A 25,037-nucleotide genomic window follows, 5' to 3' on the forward strand; every position below is an offset into this window, starting at 1 on the left:
ATTAGTATTTGGTAGCACTGCCTTTAAATTGTTTAACTTGGGTGAAACGTTTCGGGTAGCCTTCCACAAGCTTCCCACAATAAATTGGGTGAATTCTGGCCCATTCCTCCTGACAGCGATGGTGTAACTGAGTCAGGTTTGTAGGCCTCCTTGCTCGCACACGCTTTTTCAGTTCTGCCCACACATTTTCTATAGGATTGACGTCAGGGCTTTGTGATGGCCACTCCAATACTTTGACTTTGTTGTCCTTAAGCCATTTTGCCACGACTTCGGAAGTATGCTTGGGGTCATTGTCCATTTGGAAGACCCATTTGCAACCAAGCTTTAACTTCCTGACTGATGTCTTGAGATGTTGCTTCAATATATCCACATAATTTTCCTTCCTCATGATGCCGTCTATTTTGTGAAGTGCACCAGTCCCTCCTGCAGCAAAGCACCCCCACAGCATGATGCTGCCACCCCCGTGCTTCACGGTTGGGATGGTGTTCTTCGGCTTGCAAGCAACCCCCTTTTTCCTCCAAACATAACAATGGTCATTATGGCCAAACAGTTTTGTTTCATCAGACCAGAGGACATTTCTCCAAAAAGTACGATCTTTGTCCCCATGTGCAAACCGTAGTCTGACTTTTTTTGGGCGGTTTTGGAGCAGTGGCTTCTTCCTTGCTGAGCGGCCTTTCAGGTTATGTCGATATAGGACTCGTTTTACTGTTGATATAGATACTTTTGTACCCGTTTCCTCCTGCATCTTCACAAGGTCCTTTGCTGTTGTTCTGGGATTGATTTGCACTTTTCGCACCAAAGTACGTTCATCTCTAGGAGACAGAACGCGTCTCCTTCCTGACCGGTATGACGGCTGCGTGGTCCCATGGTGTTTATACTTGCGTACTATTGTTTGTACAGATGAACGTGGTACATTCAGGCGTTTGGAAATTGCTTCAAAGGATGAACCAGACTTGTGGAGGTCTTCAAATGTTTTCTTAGGTCTTGGCTGATTCCTTTTGATTTTCCCATGATGTCAAGCAAAGAGGCACTGAGTTTGAAGGTAGGCCTTGAAATACATCCACAGGTACACCTCCAATTGACTCAAATTATGTAAATTAGCCTATCAGAAGCTTCTAAAGCCATGACATCATTTTCTGGATTTTTCCAAGCTGTTAAAGGCACAGTCAACTTAGTGTATGTAAACTTCTGACCCACTGGAATTGTGATACAGTGAATTATAAGTAAAATAATCTGTCTGTAAACAATTGTTGGAAAAATTACTTCTGTCATTCACAAAGTAGATGTCCTAACCGACTTGCCAAAACTATAGTTTGTTATCAAGACATTTGTGGAGTGGTTGAAAAACGAGTTTTAATGACTCCAACCTAAGTGTATGTAAACTTCCGACTTCAACTGTATCTACAATACAAAATCCATGTGTACGTGTGTGTAGAGTGCGTGTGTTATCATGTGTATGTGTATGCGTGTGTTTGTGCCTGTGTGTGTGTCTCTTCACAGTCCCCGCAGTAAATATCCTTATTGTTCATGCACTTGGGGAAAAACCTTTTGGCAAGGCGAATCCAGGCCTGACATACAGTAGTTCTGGATTGATGTCACTGCATGCCTCATCCATGATGTGAAGGAGGGTGGGATGGGGATAATGGAGATGGCAATCATACATCTTCCAACTGTATTGTAATCATCATGTATTGTATTATACAGTATTGTATGTACCTGTCCTGTATGTGACTCTGTTTGTATGGCACTAGCAACACCAGAGTTTTGGGTTCGATTCCCACTGGGGTCACATTCGAAAATGTGTGGACTCAGTGTTAATAATGGATGCTGATTGGACGAGCAGCGTTCCAAGCCGTGCTGTGTTGGCCGTCACAGACACACCTGCTAACAGTTCCTTCTGAAAATGATCACTGCGCCTCCATAAGAATATCATGTTCATGTTGCTGTCCGAATCATCTCATGATTTACCCTTGCTTCCAGCCTAGCATTTAGTTTGGTACAGCATGGTTAATATAAGCCTCGCTGTCTGTCTGTCCGACCTCAGAAACACTGTTTCACTTTAGAATTTCGACCTCTGAGTGAACAGTGCCCAGACAAGACGAGACAACTTTTTCTGAGCCAGTCGAAATCATGCATCAACGTCATTATCATGGACATATCCAAGAAAATACCAACAGAAGAAAAGCTCAAACAAACGAAAATGCAGCTAGTGTACTGTCATTCCAGATTCAATGTTTGATGTGACTGAGAGCTGAAGTTGGCTAGCTAGCTAGCAAGTGACAAGAACGTTATCCAGGCTGCATATCAACCATTTTGTTTAGAAAGACCAGTCTTTTTGCATAGCAACTTTGTGGGTCGTGTCTGTAATATAATAATATTAATATGCCATTTAGCAGACGCTTTTATCCAAAGCGACTTACAGTCATGTGCGCATACATTTTTACGTATGGGTGGTCCCGGGGATCGAACCCACTACCCTGGCGTTACAAGCGCCATGCTCTACCAATTGAGCTACAGAGGACCAAAATATTTGTCCAGACTATATCTTCTGGTGGAAGAATGAAATTGTATGAAATTATCAAAATAACGTTTTAATGAAAATATGTAATTCATTGTTATTTTAATATGTTGGTAACTGTTTTATAAAAGCAATAAGGCACGCGAGGCAGTTCTGTATCATGAATACAGTCACAGGTAAATGGGTTAACTGGCCAGATGCGATACAGCACTGCCTCTTGTGCCTTATTGCTTAATTACAGTATATATCATACTTTATATGTTTCTACTTTACATACATGTTCATGATATAATTCCCAAAATCTGTAGTAGACAAACTAGTTTAAAATCTATAGGTTTACCAAATGGTTAAGTGATAATCAATTAAGAGATGTCTGGTTAAGTAATAGTAAAAGGTATTTTAACAAATTAGAAGAGAATCATATCAAAAGTAATGTGAGCAATGCATTGTGAAAGGCAATTACTTTATATGAACAATAGCAATGTGAAACATGTATTTCTAGATGAAACACTGATTAAGTTTGGTGAAAAAGTGTATGATTGTGTGTGTTATACTTAGTCAATTGAAAATGTGCTTAGAGTTTTGAAACAACTGCCTTGTTGATCTGTTTTTGAGTTTTGTACTAAGAGTTGTGAAAATGTACCACATACTTGTGAAAATTGCACCAAAGCGATTGAAAAAAACCCTGTAATACAAGACTAAATGTAACAGTAACAGTAATAATTGAAGGAAGTAGCAGCAGCAGTAGGGCTACGAAAGCCACCACAAAATCTGTAATCTAAACAGAATTACGATCAACCTGAAACCTTCATCCTTTATTTTTAAGTCTGTCTGATTCATAGTGTCCTAAATTATATCATAATCATGGAGTCACTTTGGGAAGAAGTACACATCCTCCTCCACTCTCCTGCTGGATGTCTCTGAGCTCAGTGTTGGCACTGTAAATCCTCTTCGCTTCTCTTCTTACCTCTCAATCCTAGATCACCATTCCCTTTCCCCACTCAGGTATATTTTCTGGATGTGTTAGTTGCTGTCATTTTACAGTAGGCTTCTCACTTTTCCTTTAGGTAGCTCATATACACTGAGTATACAAAACACTTGGAACACCTTCCTAATATTGAGTTGCACCCCTCCCTTTTGCCCTCTGAACAGCCTCAATTTGTCGGGGCATTGACTCTACAGTGTCAAAAGCGTTCCACAGTGATGCTGGCCCATGTTAACTCCAATGCTTCCCACAGTTGTGTCAAGTTGGCTGGATATCCTTTGGGTGGTGGACCATTCTTGATACACACGGGAAACTTGATACAGGAGCGTTGCAGTTTTTGACACAGACCAGTGCACCTGGCACCTACTGCCATACCCCATTCAAAGGCACTTAAATATATTGTCTTGCCCATTCGCCCTCTGAATGGCACACATACACAATCCATGACTTAATTGTCTCAGTGCTTAAAAATAATGATTTAATCTGTCTCCTCCCCTTCATCTACACTGATTGAAGTGGATTTAACAAGTGACATCAATAAGGGATCATAGCTTTCACCTGGATTCACCTGGTCAGTCTATGTCATGGAAGGAGCAGGCTTTCTTAATGTTTAGTATACTCAGTATACAGTACATTTTGAGTAGGTTAATCAGTTTCGGCTGAGTATATGTTGACTATGTTTATATACTGTACAGTTTATATACAGTCCCTTGCAAAAGTATTCATCCCCCTTGGCGTTTTGTTGCATTACAACCAGTCATTTAAATGGATTTTGATTTCATGTAATGGACATAAACAAAATAAATAGTCCAAATTGGTGAATTGAAATGAAAATAATAACTTTTTTCCAAAAATTCTAAAAGATAAATAACGGAAAAGTGGTGCGTGAATATGTGTTCACACCCTTTGCTATGAAGCCCCTAAATAAGATCTGGTGCAACCAATTACCTTCAGAAGTCACATAATTAGTTAAATAAAGTCCACCCGTGTGCAATATAAGTGTCACATGATCTCAGTATATATACACCTGTTCTGAAAGGCCCCAGAGTCTGCAACACGACTAAGCAAGGGGCACCACCAAGCAAGCGGCACCATGAAGACCAAGGAGCTCTCCAAACAGGTCATGGACAAAGTTGTGGAGAAGTACAGATCAGGGTTGGGTTATAAAATAATATCCGGAACTTTGAACATCCCACGGAGCAGCATTAAATCCATTATTAAAACATGGAAAGAATGTGGCACCACAACAAACCTGCCAAGAGAGACCCGCCCACTAAAACTCACAGACCAGGCAAGGAGGGCATTAATCAGAGAGGCAACAAAGAGACCAAAGATAACCCTGAAGGAGCTGCAAAGCTCCACGGCGGAGATTGGAGTATCTGTCCATAGGACCACTTTAAGCCGAAAACTCCACAGAGCTGGACTTTACAGAAGAGTGGCCAGAAAAAAGCCATTAATTAAAGAAAAAAATAAGCAAACACGTTTGGTGTTCGCCAAACGGCATGTGGGAGACTCCCCAAACATATGGAAGAAGGTACTCTGGTCAGATGTGACTAAAATTGAGCTTTTTGGCCATCCTGGAAAATTTCTGGTGCAAACCCAACACCTCTCATCACCCCGAGAACACAGGATCATGCTGTGGGGATGTTTTTCATCGGCAGGGACAGGAAAACTGGACAGAATTGAAGGAATGATGGATGGCGCTAAATACAGAGAAATTCTTGAGGGAAACCTGTTTCAGTCTTCCAGAGATTTGAGACTGGGACGGAGGTTCACCTTCCAGCAGGACAATGACCCTAAGCATACTGCTAAAGCAACACTTGAGTGGTTTAAGGGGTAACATTTAAATGTCTTGGAATGGCCTAGTCAAAGCCCAGATCTCAATCCAATTGAGAATCTGTGGTATGACTTAAAGATTGCTGTACACCAGCGGAACCCATCCAACTTGAAGGAGCTGGAGCAGTTTTGCCTTGAAGAATGGGCAAAAATCCCAGTGGCTAGATGTGCCAAGCTTATAGAGACATAACCCATGATACTTGCAGCTGTAATTGCTGCAAAAGGTGGCTCTACAAAGTATGGGGGAGTGAATAGTTATGCATGCTCAAGTTTTCTGTTTTTTTGTCTTATTTCTTGTTTGTTTCACAATAAAACATGTTTTGCATCTTCAAAGTGGTAGGCATGTTGTGTAAATCAAATGATACAAATCCCCCCAAAATCAATTTTGGTTGTAAGGCAACAAAATAGGAAACATGCCAAGGGGGTTGAATACTTTCGCAAGCCACTGTATTGTACAGTATGTTTGCCAATAGTTTCGACCTTAATTGTGCCAACAGTTGTCCTGTTGTGTGGTACACTGAGTTTCCTCTTTGCTCATAAGAAGTGTACATTTGGGGGAGAAAGAGAGAGGGGGAAGAACTAACGTGAGAAATAGAGAGAGGGGAAGTTAGTTTGAGCTACTGTGGTTGAGAGAGAGAATGAGAAAGAAAGGTGTAGAGCGAGAGAGAGGGGAGCTGAAGTTCAGTCTCATATCTGACCCATGCGCTCATTTCCTGTTCAGCCCCACGGCCCCAGCGTGGCAGTTAGCCAAGAGCAACAGGTGATCCCTGTGTGTGTGTGTGTGTGTGTGGGTGGATCAGCGAGACAGGAAGTGGGCTGCGGGTGGTTGAGACAGTTCACTGGAGTGCCTGTCTGGCCACGACTGCTGCTCCCCTCTCTCTCCTCCCCTCTCTCTTCTGTCTGCACCCCGTAACCTCTTCTCATTTCACTGGAGTACCTGTCTGGCCACGACCGCTGCTCCCCTCTCTCTCCTCCCCTCTCTCTTCTGTCTGCACCCCATAACCTCTTCTCCTTTCCACCTCTCCAGAAAAACCAGACCCCACCAAGACTGCTCTTTTTGTTCCTTTTCTCCTTCCTTTTCCTAGCCCCCAAATAGACATTGGCTGCTCCTCATTTTCCTGCATCCCCCCCTCCCCCGTTGTACTACTAATTTGAAATGTCATGGTCAATTCTATTGATACAATATAAACAACTCAACAGTCATTATGTTTATTGAACTGCATGGAGAAAATAATTATGACATTGTCTTCCGATGATGGATAAATCTATGGGAATGGAAAAAATAACAGTTTTACCTCATCCAGTTTCCTGTGCCTTGTAGGGGTTTCTACCTAGGTGCTAGAGCACCATCTAAAGGCCATTGGAATGCTTTCACAATATCTCAGAATGAACATGTCATAACATGTTGTGAGATCTTGAGTGTATTTCCTAGTATTTCCAGTGAATGACTTGGAGCTTGGGTGATGTTGAAATGTGTAATACGTTACATAATTACATTACATAAGAAGTACAAAGCTTTTGTAGTATAAATGATGAAGCCTACAAGACGAAGAAGAAAAATCTAAATATGATTTTTAGTGATTTTCATACTTCAAAAGATGTTTGAGTCCACATTCTCCACCATAGGTTGAGTATATACTCCTAAATGTATTAGAAGAAATCTTAATATACATGAATGACACCATTGATGGAATTATAGTAGTCAATGCATACACAGTCTCATGTTGGGTTTTGCTCATTAAGAATACAGTTGTTGATATCCAAACTAATAATGTAAATGACGGATGCTGAAAATGCTAAGAATGCTACATTCTAATGAGCCACCTCTTCCTCTCCTGTTGCAGTTCCATGTCACCATTCAGTATTGAGAGCATACGGCACCCCCAGAGGTCAGAGTCGCCAGACTCCAAGAAGAGACGCATCCACAGGTGTGACTTTGAGGGCTGCAATAAGGTCTACACCAAGAGCTCCCATCTAAAAGCACACCGGAGGACACACACAGGTCAGTGTGTGTGTGGCTTCACCAACTCAATACAGTTTTCTGTGTGTGTGTGTGTGTGTGTGTGTGTGTGTGTGTGTGTGTGTGTGTGTGTGGCTTCACCAACTCATTACAGTTGTCTTCATCAATTAAAGGCTACGTCTCACTCTCTTCCTGAATAAAATTATTTCCCTCGCGCTAATACGCATGGAAAGTGAATACACATGGAAGGTTCTTCACAATCAACAAGATCACACGGTCTGACTGCAATATTCGACGTTTGTCCATAAACGTTGAATTTTGACAGTTAAGTTTAGGCATTAATTCCGAATAGTTAAGGTAAGGTTTGGGATAGGGTTAAAACAGAAACAAGTCAATGGTTAAGTTTCGGCATTAACTCCGAATGGTTAAAGTAAGGGTTAAGAAAACGAGTGCCTAGCTCTGGGATTGAACCCGCGATTCTCGGAGCTGGAGCTTATGCCCATCTACCATCCCCGTCCATGACGCCCTAGCAAGCCTCGAGCCTACTTGATGGCAATAGCGCTCACCGACGTCCAGCGGACCTGGACGAACGTTGAATATCGCCTTGGATCTGGTGTGACCTTGCTGGTCACAATAGCACATTTTTGGAGACATGTTATTGACACGGCAGCACAAACTCTATTCACACACACACACTTACACTGTCACTCTTGCGCACACACACATACACACACACATGTTGACTCCACACATACATACACAAACCATCACACATGCACACACACATATTTAACTATACACGCTGCTGCTTCCTATTGTTATTTTATACATTCACAAAAACAATTATTCACTTGGTTAAATAACTCAAGCATAGATTGGTAATTTTTTTACTAATTTGGCACACAAAAGCTAGATGCCATGAGTAACTTGGTCAAAAGGAATGGCACAGATTGGCCACTTAAACCCTCATATTCGTTGCACCGTTTGACCTAGTGACTTGTAGGTGTCTTTCCTCATGCTGAACAAATTTGACTCAAGGACCCATTAGGTCCGTCAGGATAGATTTTCCTCAATCTTGTTAATTTTGGAAAAGCTTTGAAAAATGTCAAAATAAGACCACATCCGGTATGTAGACCCATGGTACATATCTTAACTTAGTTTGAGAAAAGCTAAGGGATTGGTTAAAAGATGGCTCTGTTATTGGTAAATCAGGAAATCAGATTTTACGTGTCCATTTAAATCCTTTGAAAATCCACTCCATAGTGGCCTATCAACTTGAAACCTTCTGGGGTCATCAAATACATTACCATTATGTACTATGTTAAGTTTGGCATTGATATCTTTAAAAAATACTTTATACAACGGGTGGGTCTAATCCTGAATGCTGATTGGTTAAAAGCGCATTTCAGCCGGTGTCTATTCCACAAGTTACCACCTGCTAAATCTATGACATTAAAATACCTATTTACTCTGTTCCATCTGACTGCGCAATTCACTGTCTCATCAACCCAGCCAGCAAAATTATAAACTAGCATCTAGACATTATCTCACATTTCTTTAAGAATAACATTTCGTTTTCAACAGCGGGGATTTATATAAACCTTGCTGTCTGTCTCTCCGACATTTGCAACATTGTTTCAATATTCAAATTCGATCTCCAGCTGTCCCATAGTAATGAACTTGTAGGGGTCGGGTGTCCGGACGAGACAGACAGTCAGGCAGCGTTTCTCAGCCAGTCGTATTCATGAATCAGCTGGCATAATTTTTATGGATATATACAAAGAAATGTTAATAGAAAAAAGGTAAAACGAAACAAAGTGCAGTTAGTTTGCAGTCTTTACAGCTTCAGTGTTTGAAGTTATTGTATTAGCTGTGTTGTTGGCTAGCTCCTCTGAACAACAGTGTCCTGACGAGAGAGCACATTTTCTATGCCAGGCGAAATCGCGCCTCATTAGCTCATTGTTACAGATGTATCCAAATAAATGTCCCTAGAAAACAGCTTAAACAAATGCAAATGCAGCTACTGTTGTTATTCTTTTTTTACGTTTAATGTGGCTGTAAGTTAGCCGTAGTTGGCTAGCTAGCAAGTAAGGGATAAGAAAGTTGACTGGGTCGCGTCCATAGATACAGAACAAAGAGACTGAATGACTGGGTTGCGTCTCTGGCAACCGAACCAATAGAACGAACGACCAGCCGGCTTGGGTAGCAACCCTAGATTTGTGTCGGGACTATATTACATTTTAGATTTTAGTAATTTAGCAGACGCTCTTATCCAGAGCGACTTACAGTTAGTGAGTGCATACATTTTTCATACTGGCCCCCTGTGGGAATCGAACCCACAACCCTGGCGTTGCAAGCGCCTATCTTGTGGAAGGATGAAATAGCATGAATAAATAAATCAAAATAATGTTTTTAATGAAAATAAACTCAGCAAAAAAGAAACGTCCCTTTTTCAGGACACTGTCTTTCAAAGATAATTTGTAAAAATCCAAATAACTTCACAGATCTTAATTGGAAAGGGTTTAAACACTGTTTCCCATGCTTGTTCAATGAACCATAAACAATTAATGAACATGCACCTGTGGATCGGTCGTTAAGACACAATCACCTTACAAACGGTAGACAATTAAGGTCACAGTTATGATAACTTAGGACACTAAAGAGGCCTTTCTACTGACTCTGAAAAACACCAAAAGAAAGATGCCCAGGGTCCCTGCTCATCTGCGTGAACGTGCCTTAGGCATGCTGCAAGGAGGCATGAGGACTGCAGATGTGGCCAGGGCAATAAATTGCAATGTCCGTACTGTGAGACGCCTAAGACAGCGCTACAGGGAGACAGGACGGACAGCTGATCGTCCTCGCAGTGGCAGACCACGTGTAACAACACCTGCACAGGATCGGTACATCCGAACATCGCACCTGCGGGACAGGTACAGGATGGCAACAACAACTGCCCAAGTTACACCAGGAACGCACAATCCCTCCATCAGTGCTCAGACTGTCCGCAATAGGCTGAGAGAGGCTGGACTGAGGGTTTGTAGGCCTGTTGTAAGGCAGGTCCTGACCAGACATCACCGGCAACAATATTGCCTATGGGCACAAACCCACCGTCGCTGGACCAGACAGGACTAGCAAAAAGTGCTCTTCACTGAAGAGTCGCGGTTTTCTCTCACCTGGGGTGATGGTCGGATTCGCATTTATCTCAATGCTGTGAGTTACAGGGTAGACATCCTCCTCCCTCATGTGGTACCCTTCCTGCAGGCTCATCCTGACCTGACCCTCCAGCATGACAATGCCACAAGCCATACTGCTCGTTCTGTGCGTGATTTCCTGCAAGACAGGAATGTCAGTGTTCTGCCATGGCCAGCGAAGAGCCCAAATCTCAATCCCATTGAGCAAGTCTGGGACCTGTTGGATCGGAGGGTGAGGGCTAGGGCCATTCCCACCAGAAATGTCCGGGAACTTGCAGGTGCCTTGGTGGAAGAGTGGGGTAACATCTCACAGCAAGAACTGGCAAATCTGGTGCAGTCCATGAGGAGGAGATGCACTGCAGTACTTAATGCAGCTGCTGGCCACACCAGATACTGACTGTTACTTTTGATTTTGACCCCCCCCCCCCCCCCCCCCTTTGTTCAGGGACACATTATTACATTTCTGATAGTCACATGTCTGTGGAACTTGTTCAGTTTATGTCTCAGTTGTTGAAGGTTGTTATGTTCTATAAATATTTACACATGTTAAGTTTGCTGAAAATAAATGCAGTTGACAGTGAGAGGACGTTTCTTTTTTTGCAGAGTTTATGTCAATCCTTATTTAAGTGATAATGCCCTCGAAGCCGGTGTTTGGAGGATATATTGGCACGGTTTGCCAATATAACAACACCCATGCCAATATATCCTCCAAACACAGGCTTATCGGGCATTATCACTTAAATATACAATTAACTTTTTTGACTATGTAACTAATGCTTAAAATAATCATAGAAAATATTATTCTCATGGACTAAAAGTCAGATTCACTCCAAATGTGGTCTTTGCATTCATCACAATAGTCCCTAAAGAGTTTGAAAAAATAATGTTGATCCATTCAAAGATGGCCATGCTATACCAGTAGATTCACATATGCTAATATGCTAAAATATGCTATAAATACTTTACAAATCTTCTTCTCATGAACCATAAAACCAAATTATACATTGTTTTACTTAGTTTGAGAAAATCTAAGGGATTGGTCAAAAGATGGCTGAGTTATTGACAAATCAAAAATCTGATTTCACATGTCCATTTAAAACACTGTAAATGTGAAACTTGTCATCGCTATGATGAACGTCCCTAAGATGAACCACACTGAATTTGGCATTGATATAAAAAACAAGGAAACTATTAACAACTCATTCTTTGCATATGTAATGTTATTTCTCAAAATCATCGGCAATCACATTCTCCTCATCAGATTAACTACAGATGTTGTATTTTAGACTGATTACATTAGCAAGCATGACATGCCAGCAACAAACGCCGACCCTACACATCCAATTATAACTGACCAAATTATGAAAGACAAGCATTGTAATTTTGAATTCCGTAAAGTGAGTGTGGAAGAGGTGAAAAAAAGATATTGTTGTCTATCAACAATGACAAGCCACCTGGGTCTGACAACTTGGAAGGAAAATGACTGAGGATCATAACGGACGATATTGTCACTCCTATTTGCCATATCTTCAATCTAAGCCTACAAGAAAGTGTGTGCCCTCAGGCCTGGAGGGAAGCAAAAGTAATTCCGCTACCTAAGAATAGTAAAGCGCCCTTTACTGGCTCAAATAGCTGACCAATCAGCCTGTTACCAACCCTTAGTAAACTTTAGGGGGAAAAATGGTTTGACCATATACAATGCTATTTTACATTAAACAAATTGACAACAGACTTTCAGCACACTTACAGTATAGGGAAAGGCATTCAACATGTAAAGCACTTACACAAATTACTGATGGTTGGCTGAGATACATTTTATGGGAGCTGTTTTGTTAGACTTCAGTGCGGCTTTTGACATTATCGATCATAGTCTGCTGATAGAAAAATGTATGTGTTATGGCTGTACACCCCTGCTATATTGTGGATAAGGAGTTACTTGTCTAACAGAGAGTGTTCTTTAATGGAAGCGTCTCTAACATAATACAGGTATAATTAGGCATTCCCCAGGGCAGCTGTCTAGGCCTCTTTCTTTTTTCAATCTTTACTAATGACCTGCCACTGGCTATGAGTAAAGCCAGTGTGTCTATGTACAGTGCCTTGCAAAAGTATTCATCCCCCTTGGCATTTTCCTATTTTGTTGCATTACAACCTGTAATTTAAATGTATTTATATTTGGATTTCATGTAATGGACATACACAAAATAGTCCAAATTGCTGAAGTGAAATGAACAAAATAACTTGTTTCAAAAACGTCTAAACTATAAATAACGGAAAAGTGGTGCGTGCATATGTATACACCCCCTTTGCTATGAATCCCCTAAATAAGATCTGGTGCAACCAATTACCTTCAGAAGTCACATAATTAGTTAAATAAAGTCCACCTGTGTGCAATCTAAGTGTCACATGATCTCAGTATATATACACCTGTTCTGAAAGGCCCCAGAGTCTGCAACACCACTAAGCAAGGGGCACCACCAAGCAAGCAGCACCATGAAGACCAAGGAGCTCTCCAAACAGGTCAGGGACAAAGTTGTGGAGAAGCACAGATCAGGGTTGGGTTATAAAAAAATATCAGAAACTTTGAACATCCCAAAGAGCACCATTAAATCCATTATAAAAAAATGGAAAGAATATGGCACCACAACAAACCTGCCAAGAGAGGGCCGCCCACCAAAACTCACGGACCAGGCAAGGAGGGCATTAATCAGAGAGGCAAAAAAGAGACCAAAGATAACCCTGAAGGAGCTGCTAAGCTCCACAGCGGAGATTGGAGTATCTGTCCATAGGACCACTTTAAGCCGTACACTCCACAGAGCTGGGCTTTACAGAAGAATGGCCAGAAAAAAAGCCATTGCTTAAAGAAAGAAATAAGCAAACACGTTTGATGTTCGCCAAAAGGCATGTGGCAGACTCCCCAAACATATGGAAGAAGGTACTCTGGTCAGATGATACTAAAATTGAGCTTTTTGGCCATCAAGGAAAATGTCTGGCGCAAACCCAACACCTCTCATCACCCCGAGAACATCATCCCCACAGCATGATGTTTTTCATCGGCAGGGACAGGAAAACTGGACAGAACTGAAGGAATGATGGATGGCGCTTAATACAGCGAAATTCTTGAGGGAAACCTGTTTCAGTCTTCCAGAGATTTGAGACTGGGACGGAGGTTCACTTTCCAGCAGGACAATGACCCTAAGCATACTGCTAAAGCAACACTTGAGTGATTTAAGGGGAAACATTTAAATGTATAGGAATGGCCTAGTCAAAGCCCAGACCTCAATCCAATTGAGAATCTGTGGTATGACTTAAAGATTGCTGTACACCAGCAGAACCCATCAAACTTGAAGGAGCTGGAGCAGTTTTGCCTTGAAGAATGGGCAAAAATCCCAGTGGCTAGATGTGCAAAGCTTATAGAGACATACCCCAAGAGACTTGCAGCTGTAATTGCTGCAAAAATTGGCTCTACAAATTATTGACTGTGGCGGGGGGGGGGTGAATAGTTATGCACACTCAGGTTGTCTGTTTTTTTTTGGTCCTATTTCTTCTTTGTTTCACAATAAAACATATTTTGCATCTTCAAAGTTGTAGGCATGTTGTCTAAATCAAATGATACAAACCCCCCAAAAATCCATTTTAATTCCATGTTGTAAGGCAACAAAATAGAAAAATTGCCAAGGGGGTGAATACTTTCGCAAGCCACTGTATGCAGATGACTCAACTATACCTGGACTAATGTGCAGTTGTGTGGTCAAGTGCCACAAAGAGGGACTTAAGAAAATTACAATTGGCTCAGAACAGGGCAGCACAGCTGGCCGTTAAATGTACAGTGGGGAAAAAAAGTATTTAGTCAGCCACCAATTGTGCAAGTTCTCCCACTTAAAAAGATGAGAGAGAACTGTAATTTCCATCATAGGTATACGTCAACTATGACAGACAAATTGAGAGAGAAAAATTTCCAGAAAATCACATTGTAGGATTTTTTATGAATTTATTTGCAAATTATGGTGGAAAATAATTATTTGGTCACCTACAAACAAGCAAGATTTCTGGCTCTCACAAACCTGTAACTTCTTCTTTAAGAGGCTCCTCTGTCCTCCACTCGTTGCCTGTATTAATGGCACCTGTTTGAACTTGTTATCAGTATAAAAGACACCTGTCCACAACCTCAAACAGTCACACTCCAAACTCCACTATGGCCAAGACCAAAGAGCTGTCAAAGGACACCAGAAACAAAATTGTAGACCTGCACCAGGCTGGGAAGACTGAATCTGCAATAGGTAAGCAGCTTGGTTTGAAGAAATCAACTGTGGGAGCAATTATTAGGAAATGGAAGACATACAAGACCACTGATAATCTCCCTCGATCTGGGGCTCCACGCAAGATCTCACCCCGTGGGGTCAAAATGATCACAAGAACGGTGAGCAAAAATCCCAGTACCACACGGGGGGACCTAGTGAATGACCTGCAGAGAGCTGGGACCAAAGTAACAAAGCCTACCATCAGTAACACACTACGCTGCCAGGGACTCAAATCCTGCAGTGCCAGACGTGTCCCCCTGCTTAAGCCAGTACATGTCCAGGCCCGTCTGAAGTTTGCTAGAGTGCATTTGGATGATCCAGAAGAGGATTGGGAGAATGTCATATGGTCAGATGAAACCAAAATATAACTTTTTGGTAAAAACTCAACTCGTCGTGTTTGGAGGACAAAGAATGCTGAGTAGCATCCAAAGAACACCATACCTACTGCGAAGCATGGGGGTGGAAACATCATGCTTTGGGGCTGTTTTTCTGCAAAGGGACCAGGACGACTGATCCGTGTAAAGGAAAGAATGAATGGGGCCATGTTTCGTGAGATTTTGAGTGAAAACCTCCTTCCATCAGCAAGGGCATTGAAGATGAAACGTGGCTGGATCTTTCAGCATGACAATGATCCCAAACACACCGCCCGCGCAACGAAGGAGTGGCTTCGTAAGAAGCATTTCAAGGTCCTGGAGTGGCCTAGCCAGTCTCCAGATCTCAACCCCATAGAAAATCTTTGGAGGGAGTTGAAAGTCCGTGTTGCCCAGCGACAGCCCCAAAACATCACTGCTCTAGAGGAGATCTGCATGGAGGAATGGGCCAAAATACCAGCAACAGTGTGTGAAAACCTTGTGAAGACTTACAGAAAACGTTTGACCTCTGTCATTGCCAACAGAGGGTATATAACAAAGTATTGAGAAACTTTTGTTATTGACCAAATACTAATTTTCCACCATAATTTGCAAATAAATTCATTAAAAATCCTACAATGTGATTTTCTGGATTTTTTTTTCTCGTTTTGTCTGTCATAGTTGACGTGTACCTATGATGAAAATTACAGGCCTCTCTCATCTTTTTAAGTGGGAGAACTTGCACAATTGGTGGCTGACTAAATAATTTTTTCCCCCACTGTACATGGAGAGCTAACATTAATAATATGCCTGTCAATCTCTCATGGCTCAAAGTAGAGGAGAGATTGATTTCATCACTACTTGTTTTTGTAAGAAATATAAACATGTTGAATGCACCGAGCTGTCTGTTTAAACTACTAGCACACAGCTCGGACACCCATGCATACTCCACAAAACATGGCACCAGAGGTCTCTTCACAGTCCCCAAGTCCAGAACAGACTATGGGAGGCGCACAGTACTACATAGAGCCATGGCTACATTGAACTCTATTCCACATCAGGTAACTAATGCAAGCAGTATAATCAGATTTTAAACACAGATAAAAATACACCTTATGGAACAGCGGGGACTGTAAAGAGACACACACACAGGCACAGACACACGCATACACATACGCATGCTAACACTTGCACTCTACACACACGTACACATGGATTTTGTATTTTAGGTATATGGTAGTAGTAGTAGTGGCATCCACTTAATGTTTTGTGAAAGGTGTTATGAAATGTAATGTCATATAATATTTTGTTGCTGCATTCAAATATGGCTAATTCTAAAAAATACTTTACAAATCTTCTGCTCATGAATCATAAATCAGACTGAATCCAGATTGGGTTTCTAGACTCAATTAATTAACCTCTAAATCATTTGAGAATGATTAGTTGCTGCATTCAAAATCTGCCAAGCTACACCACTGGATGGCACCATATCACACCAATGCTATAAGAACTGAACCAATGGACATGTGGCCATGACATTTGGTATGTATATGTCCTTAGAAACTGTGTGAATATAAAGTCACTACAACCTTAGATGGCTGCACCAGAACAGTTGGTGGCACTATAGATGTCATTGGCACCAGTGGCATAGGACACTACAGCAATAACTATTGATCAAGTGGACTTTGTCTCATGCAAATTCATGTTAGATTTCAATTATGCAGACAAACAATGTGAAATATCGTGAAAATAACACAGAAAATATTTCTTAAAATAAACCATTAGTCAAATTAACCCCAGAATTGGTATATAAACTCAGTACATTAAGTAATTACTTTAAATACCTTCCCACAGCACTAGACTAAACTCCACTTGCATTATCGTTGTGGTATTGAGAGATAAACTTGGTAATGCTTTCACTGATTGCACATAAAGGAAGATTGTTCCTACATTATAGTGCTTGCTTTGTAATCCAACTGATCTTGTGATAATGCATTGATATATAGCTAGCTAGCTTGCTGAAATGATAACAGAGAGAACAACGAATATAGCTATTTGATTATGTCCGTGTGCATGTCCAAATATTAATGACGTCTGGAATCCGACACGGTTTCACTGGAATAATCAAACAGCAAGAGTCAGACAAACGTCAACCCTCAACATGTCAACAGCTCGTATAGAAACAGTTTAGCTGAGACTCATCTCTTGACAAGTAGGCTGATAGTCTTTTTCTGAAATAATTATTTTCACCTGATTTACAGTATGCCTGTATTAACTTGAAGGGTGCTAACATAACTTGCATTAGCTAGCCAAGGTTGGCATGCTAGCCAGTTACACAGACAACTGTCAGTCAGTTCCCTATTTGTTGTTATTTCTCTGCTCAATGTGAAAATCACCACAACATTCCCACCCCCAAATCCTGAATATGTATTAGCAGCCTGTGTCAGTCTTCGAGATGGAACCTTAACGAGAATTTCCTCTCTTGGACAGGAATTACTCGAAATAGGTGCGGCAACTTCCTCTGAGGTGGGAAGTAGTCCAGTGATTTTGTTGTATACATTTAGAAAGTTTGCATAGAAAATAGATATCACAATTGACTGCTACATTTTCACATGCCAGCGTATCACCGCAGTCCTTTCCATGGTGAAACTTGCACTCCTGTAGATCTGAAATAATTGGATGGTGAAACTTTCATCCAGCCAACCAGAAAAGCAAAGTCAGGACAATCCTTATCCTGCAAAGATATTGCTATTTAGCAAGAAGTAGCATTTATAATTAAATGTGGAGTGGAGCTTTATTTACGTGATGACATGAAAGTACCTTCAAAATTATTCAGAAATTATTATTTTTTCGAAAACACAATTTCCGTCATGATTTTTCGCTATAAAGAAAGATAGACAAAAGAAAAACCCACTCCTGTCCAACAGATAAAATTGTTGTCGATCTTTAGAATATCTGCTATAGCTGCCGTTTCCATTACTTGTCGCAATGTTGTTGTTTTGTAATGTGCTTTTGTTGAATAAACCTGGGTCAATGGGAACCTGCCAAATGTCTCCAAAACTGTTTACTTTTTTATGCTTGTGATGTCTCCACTTTCCAAGCATATTATAAGACCGTTTTAGTAGAAAATAGCGAAATCATTAGCCAATACAATAGGGAATGCACATGAATTGTATGTTGTGAATGTCACTGTTTCACCAAGTCTTTGTTTGTGTTGACCTGTCCAGGTGAGAAGCCATACAAATGCACCTGGGACGGCTGCACGTGGAAGTTCGCCCGCTCTGACGAGCTGACGCGCCACTACCGGAAACACACAGGCATCAAGCCCTTCAAGTGTGGAGACTGTGACCGCAGCTTCTCCCGCTCGGACCACCTGGCCCTGCATCGACGGAGACACATGTTGGTGTGAGACAGTTGCAGGGTGATGATGTCATCAGACGAAGCAGAAACACACACTTACACACACACATCGCCGCCGGGGGGAGCGGGGTCTCTCCCTCAATGTGGTTCAGCTGGACTGGACACACTCCGTTGTTTGTCCGTGAGGCGGTGGGAAGAGAGGAGTGAAATGCACAGAAAGGTGTCTGTCTGTCTACAGAGCAAAAAAAAACAAAGTCGGTTCTGGATCCTCACTGACTGAGGAGGGTTGGAAACGGAGAAGGCTCTTTTGTTGTCATTTTGGAGTTTGGAGTTTTTACGACAATCTGTCTTTTTTCCTAGCACTGTTCTTAAATGGTTTCACTTCTGAGTTTTTTTTGTAGAGCTGTTCTTCGTTCATTTGGAAGGAAACTTGAATCCCAAATGTTTTCTTCTTGGTGTCTTTGTTTTGGTTATATTGTTCAAAATGGCTGCTTTTCTCGCGTCTATAATGTGAAAGAACTCTGCGGATTGGATGGCTGGATGAATGGATGGAAGGGCTGTGTGCATGTGTTTTGAAGTATAGGGCAGACCTTGGCCTTGGATTGGACAATGAAATAAACAGACACAGATTCCGATTCGCCTATGGAAAGTATTGTTGCACAGTTCCCTCCCTATAGCAGCTTCCTGCATCTCTGTGTTTCAGGACAACCGGCACCAGAGGACGCCATCCACACATAGATTGTACCTATAGAAACTGGTTTAAGTGTTCTAGAATCAGTATTCTAGAATAAGTTCTAATACCAGTGTTCTAGAATCAGAAGCATCAGGAGCATCCCAATGGACCAGTGATATAGATGTGGAGTTGTTTTTGCTATTTGTTTTGTTTTTCATTCAATGGATCTTGTTAGCACACGAGATCGACTCAACCACATTGCGGTTCATCACTTTTTCTTTAAAAAAAATTAACTTTATTGGTGCATTTTGTGCTGTGATTAGCAATCAGTAAAGTGCAATCTCTTTGGGCAAATATAGTTTTAATATGGAGACTTTTATTGTTTCTAGTTTATTATATATTGCTGTGTATGCCTGCTTTTGATACATTTCACAAAGAAACATCAATCCACACCCCAATGTACAATGAAAAATCGAATGAACATATCCGGTATGTGAAAACAACTTTGAAGCACCTTACAGATTCACACCTATGATGATTCCATAATATTCAAGGATTTTGTTTCATATCCCTGGTATTTTCAGTGAAAGGGATTGGCATTGGCATTGTGATCATTTGTGTGTTAGTAGTCTAGAGCTAAAGCATATTGGCTTTAGTTCAGAGGGCTAACCCGGCGCTCGGTTACTTTAGTTCAATTGGAAAGCAATACATTCAGAACAGGGAAATGTTGTTGTATCCTGTTCCGGTTGCTGATACCCGAAATTACCCGAAATTCCTCTGTTACACATATATTTCTACAAGTGCCACTTTGTACTCTATACTACAAATTTCTATATTTCTACTGGATTTGTAGCTACAGCACAAGGTTATAGGCAAGCTCACTGTAAACTGTTTGGAAAATGTCACATTCATTATGGGTGGTTGAGGAGACCTACATGTTTGTCAAACTTGGAAAAATATCCCCTTCTCTTTTCTACATACTGTAGTACACGATGCACACAGACAGTTGGCCCTGTAGCTTTGTCTGGCGGGTTGAGAGAGAGCAGTGTCTTTTTTAGTCATACATACACAAAACATGATGTGAGGTCTTCAGATCCAGCATCAGGTCTACCTTTTCTTGCAGTTTGTCTTGCATGTCCCTCAATGACAGATATCCATATTACGGTCTCTACTGTCTCATCTACCATATCTCAGAGTAAAGGTTTATTCAACACACTAAAACCACATTTTGAGCAGTCTCTGTACATTGATCAAAAATAGATTTACGGCTATATAGAGATTTTTATATAACCATAAATAGATTTACAACTATAATGCCTTCCAAACGTATTCAGACCCCTTGGATTTCTTCACATTTTATTGTGTTACAAAGTGGGATTAAAATGGATTTAATTGTAATTTTCTGTCAACCATATACATAAAAAACTCTTATGTAAAACATTTTATTAATACAATAAAATATAGTAATTGCATAAGTATTCAGCCCCTTTTGTTTAGGCAAGCCTAAATTAGTTCAGGCGTAAAATGTGGCTTAACAAATCACATAAACATGTACATGGACTCACTATGTATGAAATAATAGGGGTTGACATGATTTCTAAATGACTAACCCTTCCTCTGTCCCCCATTCATACAACATCTGTAAGGTCCCTCAGACAAGTAGTATTGAATTTCAAGCACATATTCAACTACAAAGACCAGGGAGCTTTTCGAAAGCCTCATAAATAAGGGCATTGATTTGTAGGTGGGTAATAATAACAAATCAGACATGGACTATCTCTTTAAGCATGGTCTAGTTAATAATTATGCTGTGCATTATGTATTAAACCACCTAGACACCTCGCAGATACAGTCGTTCTTCTGAACTGAGCTGCTGGACAGGAATGAAACTGCTCAGGGAAGTTACCATCAGGCCATTGGGGATTTTAAAACAGCTACAGAGTTCAATGGCTGTGATGGGAGAGAACTGAGGATGGATCAAATCAAATCAAATGCTATTGGTCACATACACATATTTAGCAGATAATCAATAACATTGTAGTGACTCCACAATAATGACCTAAACGACAGAGTGAATGGAACACAAATATACAAAATAATATAATACTGCAAAAAAACATGGCAAATGAATACACTTTTTGGCCTAAATGCAAAGCCCTATGTTTGGGGTAACTGTCTCCTTATTTTCAAGCTTGGTGGTGGCTGAATCATGGATGCTTGACATCGGCAAATACTGGGGAGTTTTTCAGGATAAAAATAAATGGGATAGGGCTAAACACTGACAAAATCCTAGAGCAAAACCTGCTTCAGTCTGCTTTACACCAGACACTGGAAGAGGAATTCACCTTTCAGCAGGACAATAACCTACAACACAAGGCCAAATCTACACTGGAGTTGCTTACCAAGAAAATAGTGTATGTTCTTAAGTGGCCAAGTTACAGTTTTGACTTTAATCTGCTTGAAACACTATGGCATGACTTGAAAATGGCTGACTAGCCATGATCCCGAGTGGGCGTAGCGGTCTAAGGCACTGCATCTCAGTGCATCTCAGTGCTAGAGGCGTCACTACAGACTCTGGTTCGATTCCAGTCTTTATCACAATCCGGCCGTGATTGGAAGTCCCACAGGGCGGCGCACAATTGGCCCAGCGTCGTCCGGGTTTGGCCGGGGTAGGCCGTCATCATAAATAAGAATTTGTTCTTAACTGACTTGCCTAGTTAAATGAAGGTTAAATAAAAATAAATCCCCAACATCTTGACAGAGCTTGAAGAACTTTGAAAATAATAATTGGCAAATATTGCACAATCCAGGTGTGCAAAGTTCTTAGAGACTTACCCAAGAAGACTCACAGCTGTAATTGCTGCCAAAGGTATGGACTCTGGGAGCTGAATACGTACGCAATGACTATATTTTATTCATGTATTTGTAAGAATAAAGAAATATATATCTTCCACTTTGACATTAGTGTATTTTGTGTAGATTGTTGAGAAAAGAAAATACAATTAAATCTATTTTAATCCCACTTTGTAACACAATAAAATGTGAAGAAATCCAAGGGGTCTGAATACTTTTACAAGGCACTGCAACTGGGGTATTAAAACATATATATGGCTCAACTTCCATTCATTCTTAGCTATGACATCAACCACTTCTGTTTTGCAGGTTGTTTGACATCAACTGCAAATTACCAATTAATCCAGCCGGTTGGAAAGAGATGCCTATTGACATACAAATAACACTACATACATTTTTCTGAGCTACATGAAAGCAATATTGTAAACTTTTCCTATCAGCGAAGTTATCAGATTTCACTTTTTACAACTATGTGACATACACTACCGTTCAAAAGTTTGGGGTCACTTAGAAATGTCCTTGTTTTCGAAAGAAAAGCAATTTCTTGGCCATTAAAATAACATCAAATTGATCAGAAATACAGTGTAGACATTGTTAATGTTGTAAATGGCTATTGTAGCTGGAAACGGCTGATTTTTTTATGGATTACCTACATAGGCGTACAGAGGCCCATTATCAGCAACCATCAGTCCTGTGTTCCAAAGGCACGTTGTGTTTGCTAATCTAAGTTTATCATTTTAAAAGGCTAATTGATCATTAGAAAACCCTTTTGCAATTATGTTAGCACAGCTGAAAACTGTTGTGCTGATTAAAGAAGCAATAAATCTGGCCGCCTTGAGACTAGTTGAGTATCTGGAACATCAGCAATTGTGGGTTCGATTAAAGGATCAAAATGGCCAGAAACAAAGAACATTCTTCTGAAACTTGTCAGTCTATTCTTGTTCTGAGAAAGGAAGGCTATTCCATGCGAGAAATTGCCAAGAAACTGAAGATCTCATACAACGCTGTGTACTACTCTCTTCACAGAACAGCGCAAACTGGCTCTAACCAGAATAGAAAGAGGTGTGGGAGGCCCCGGTGCACAACTGAGCAAGAGGACAAATACATTAGAGTGTCTAGTTTGAGAAACAGACGCCTCACAGGTCCTCAACTGGCAGCTTTATTAAATAGTACCCGCAAAACACCAGTCTCAACGTCAACAGTGAAGAGGCGACTCCGGGATGCTAACCTTATAGGCAGAGTTGCAAGAAAAAGCCATATCTCAGACTGGCCAATAAAAAGAAAAGATTAAGATGGGCAAAAGAACACAGACACTGGATAGAGGAAGATTGGAAAAAATGTTATGGACAGACAAATCGAAGTTTGAGGTGTTCGGATCACAAAGAAGAACATTTGTGAGACGCAGACCAAATTAAAAGATGCTGGAGGAGTGCTTGATGCCATCTGTCAAGCATGGTGGAGGCAATGTGACGGTCTGGGGGTGCTTTGGTGGTGGTAAAGTTGGAGATTTGTACAGGGTAAAACGGATCTTGAAGAAGGAAGGCTATTACTCCATTTTGCAGCGCCATGCCCTACCCTGTGGATGGCACTTGATTGGAGCCAATTTCCTCTTACAACAGGACAATGACCCAAAGCACAGCTCAAAACTATGCAAGAACTATTTAGGGAAAAAGCAGTCAGCTGGTATTCTGTCTATAATGGAGTGGCCAGTACAGTCACCGGATCTTAACCCTATTGAGCTGTTGTGGGAGCAGCTTGACCGTATAGTACGTAAGAAGTGCCCATCAAGCCAATCCAACTTGTGGGAGGTGCTTCAGGAAGCATGGGGTGAAATCCCTTCAGATTACCTCAACAAATTGACAACTAGAATGCCAAAGGTCTGCAAGGCTGTAATTGCTCCAAATGTGGAGGATTCTTTAACGAATGCAAAGTTTGAAGGACACAATTATTATTTCTAACCTTGTCAATGACTAAATTTCCTATTCATTTTGCTATATTTCCTATTCAAACTCATTTCATGTATGTTTTCATGGATAAGTGACTTTTGAACGGTAGTGTAGATCTGAGGGTGTTCATCATTATCAAAGCCATTCATAACAGAATCCCACATGTATGATAATTGCATTTGTTCAAAGTATTTTTGTAGTGCAGTACAACTTGTATTTTATACACAGAGGTTAGAGTATGCTGGATCCCTGCTAACAGTTTCAGGAGCACATTTCAGAAGGCCAGTAAATTAAGATTTTGTTGAGTCACATTCATATAGACACAGTTTTAGAGATTGCAGCATATGCTCAGTGACTTAATAATACACACAGACACACCAGTGTAGTGGTCCTGTACTAGAATTAAAAACCACATCCTTACCTGAAACAAAAATGTATTTTGCCGAAACATGCCCAATTCGTCTCTCTCCCTTTTGGTATTATGAAGTATTATAATATATGTCATATTATGTTGCTACAGTATATGTTGTTTGTGTACATGTGAATATTTCCAATTGTATTGCCTTTTTTTCATCAAGCATATCATCAGCACCTTGTTTGTTATGAAGTAGAATTTTTAAATGAATTCATAAAAAAAATTCAAAGTTCATTGATACATATTAATAATTATCAGCATATTTTATTATTCATATACTGTACTTTTCTGAAATGAGGGGCACTTCATCTTGCATATAACAATTTTCTGTAAAAATATATATATATTTTGAAATGTTGTAATATATGTGTTAGTGGAAATAAATAAATAAATATAACTCAGTTCTACAGTCTGTATATACATTTAAAAAATTGGGATTTTAATTATTAGATACGAGGAAATACATTTATACATGTAAAGTCTTTTTCAGAGACACTCATTTATCTGGTTTGATATACAGTACAATGGGGCTATTGATGATAAACAGTTTTGTTATCTAAAATACTTGATGAAATGTGATGTCAGAAAAATGCCATTTAGCATTTTGGTTTGTGATTGTCTTCTTTCTCAAAACAAGAGAAGGTTTCCATAT

The 25,037-nt window shown here is 40.5% G+C and overlaps 1 protein-coding gene across 2 annotated transcripts in view; it reads left to right on the top strand.

Annotated features, from left to right (window-relative positions):
• Positions 1–24,682, top strand: part of klf12b (Kruppel like factor 12b) — a 192,163-nt gene extending 167,481 nt beyond the window's left edge. For both annotated transcript variants that reach the window (XM_084179501.1, XM_084179502.1), the window contains exons 5-6: positions 7,184–7,341; positions 18,366–24,682. In XM_084179501.1, coding sequence (XP_084035627.1) covers positions 7,184–7,341; positions 18,366–18,547 — 340 coding nt within the window. In that variant the 3' untranslated portion in view covers positions 18,548–24,682. The remainder of the gene's footprint in view (positions 1–7,183; positions 7,342–18,365) is intronic.
• The last annotated feature ends 355 nt before the right edge of the window (positions 24,683–25,037 follow it).

The sequence above is a fragment of the Coregonus lavaretus genome (genome assembly GCF_964263955.1).
Source record: "Coregonus lavaretus genome assembly, chromosome: 16".
Taxonomy (NCBI): domain Eukaryota; kingdom Metazoa; phylum Chordata; class Actinopteri; order Salmoniformes; family Salmonidae; genus Coregonus; species Coregonus lavaretus.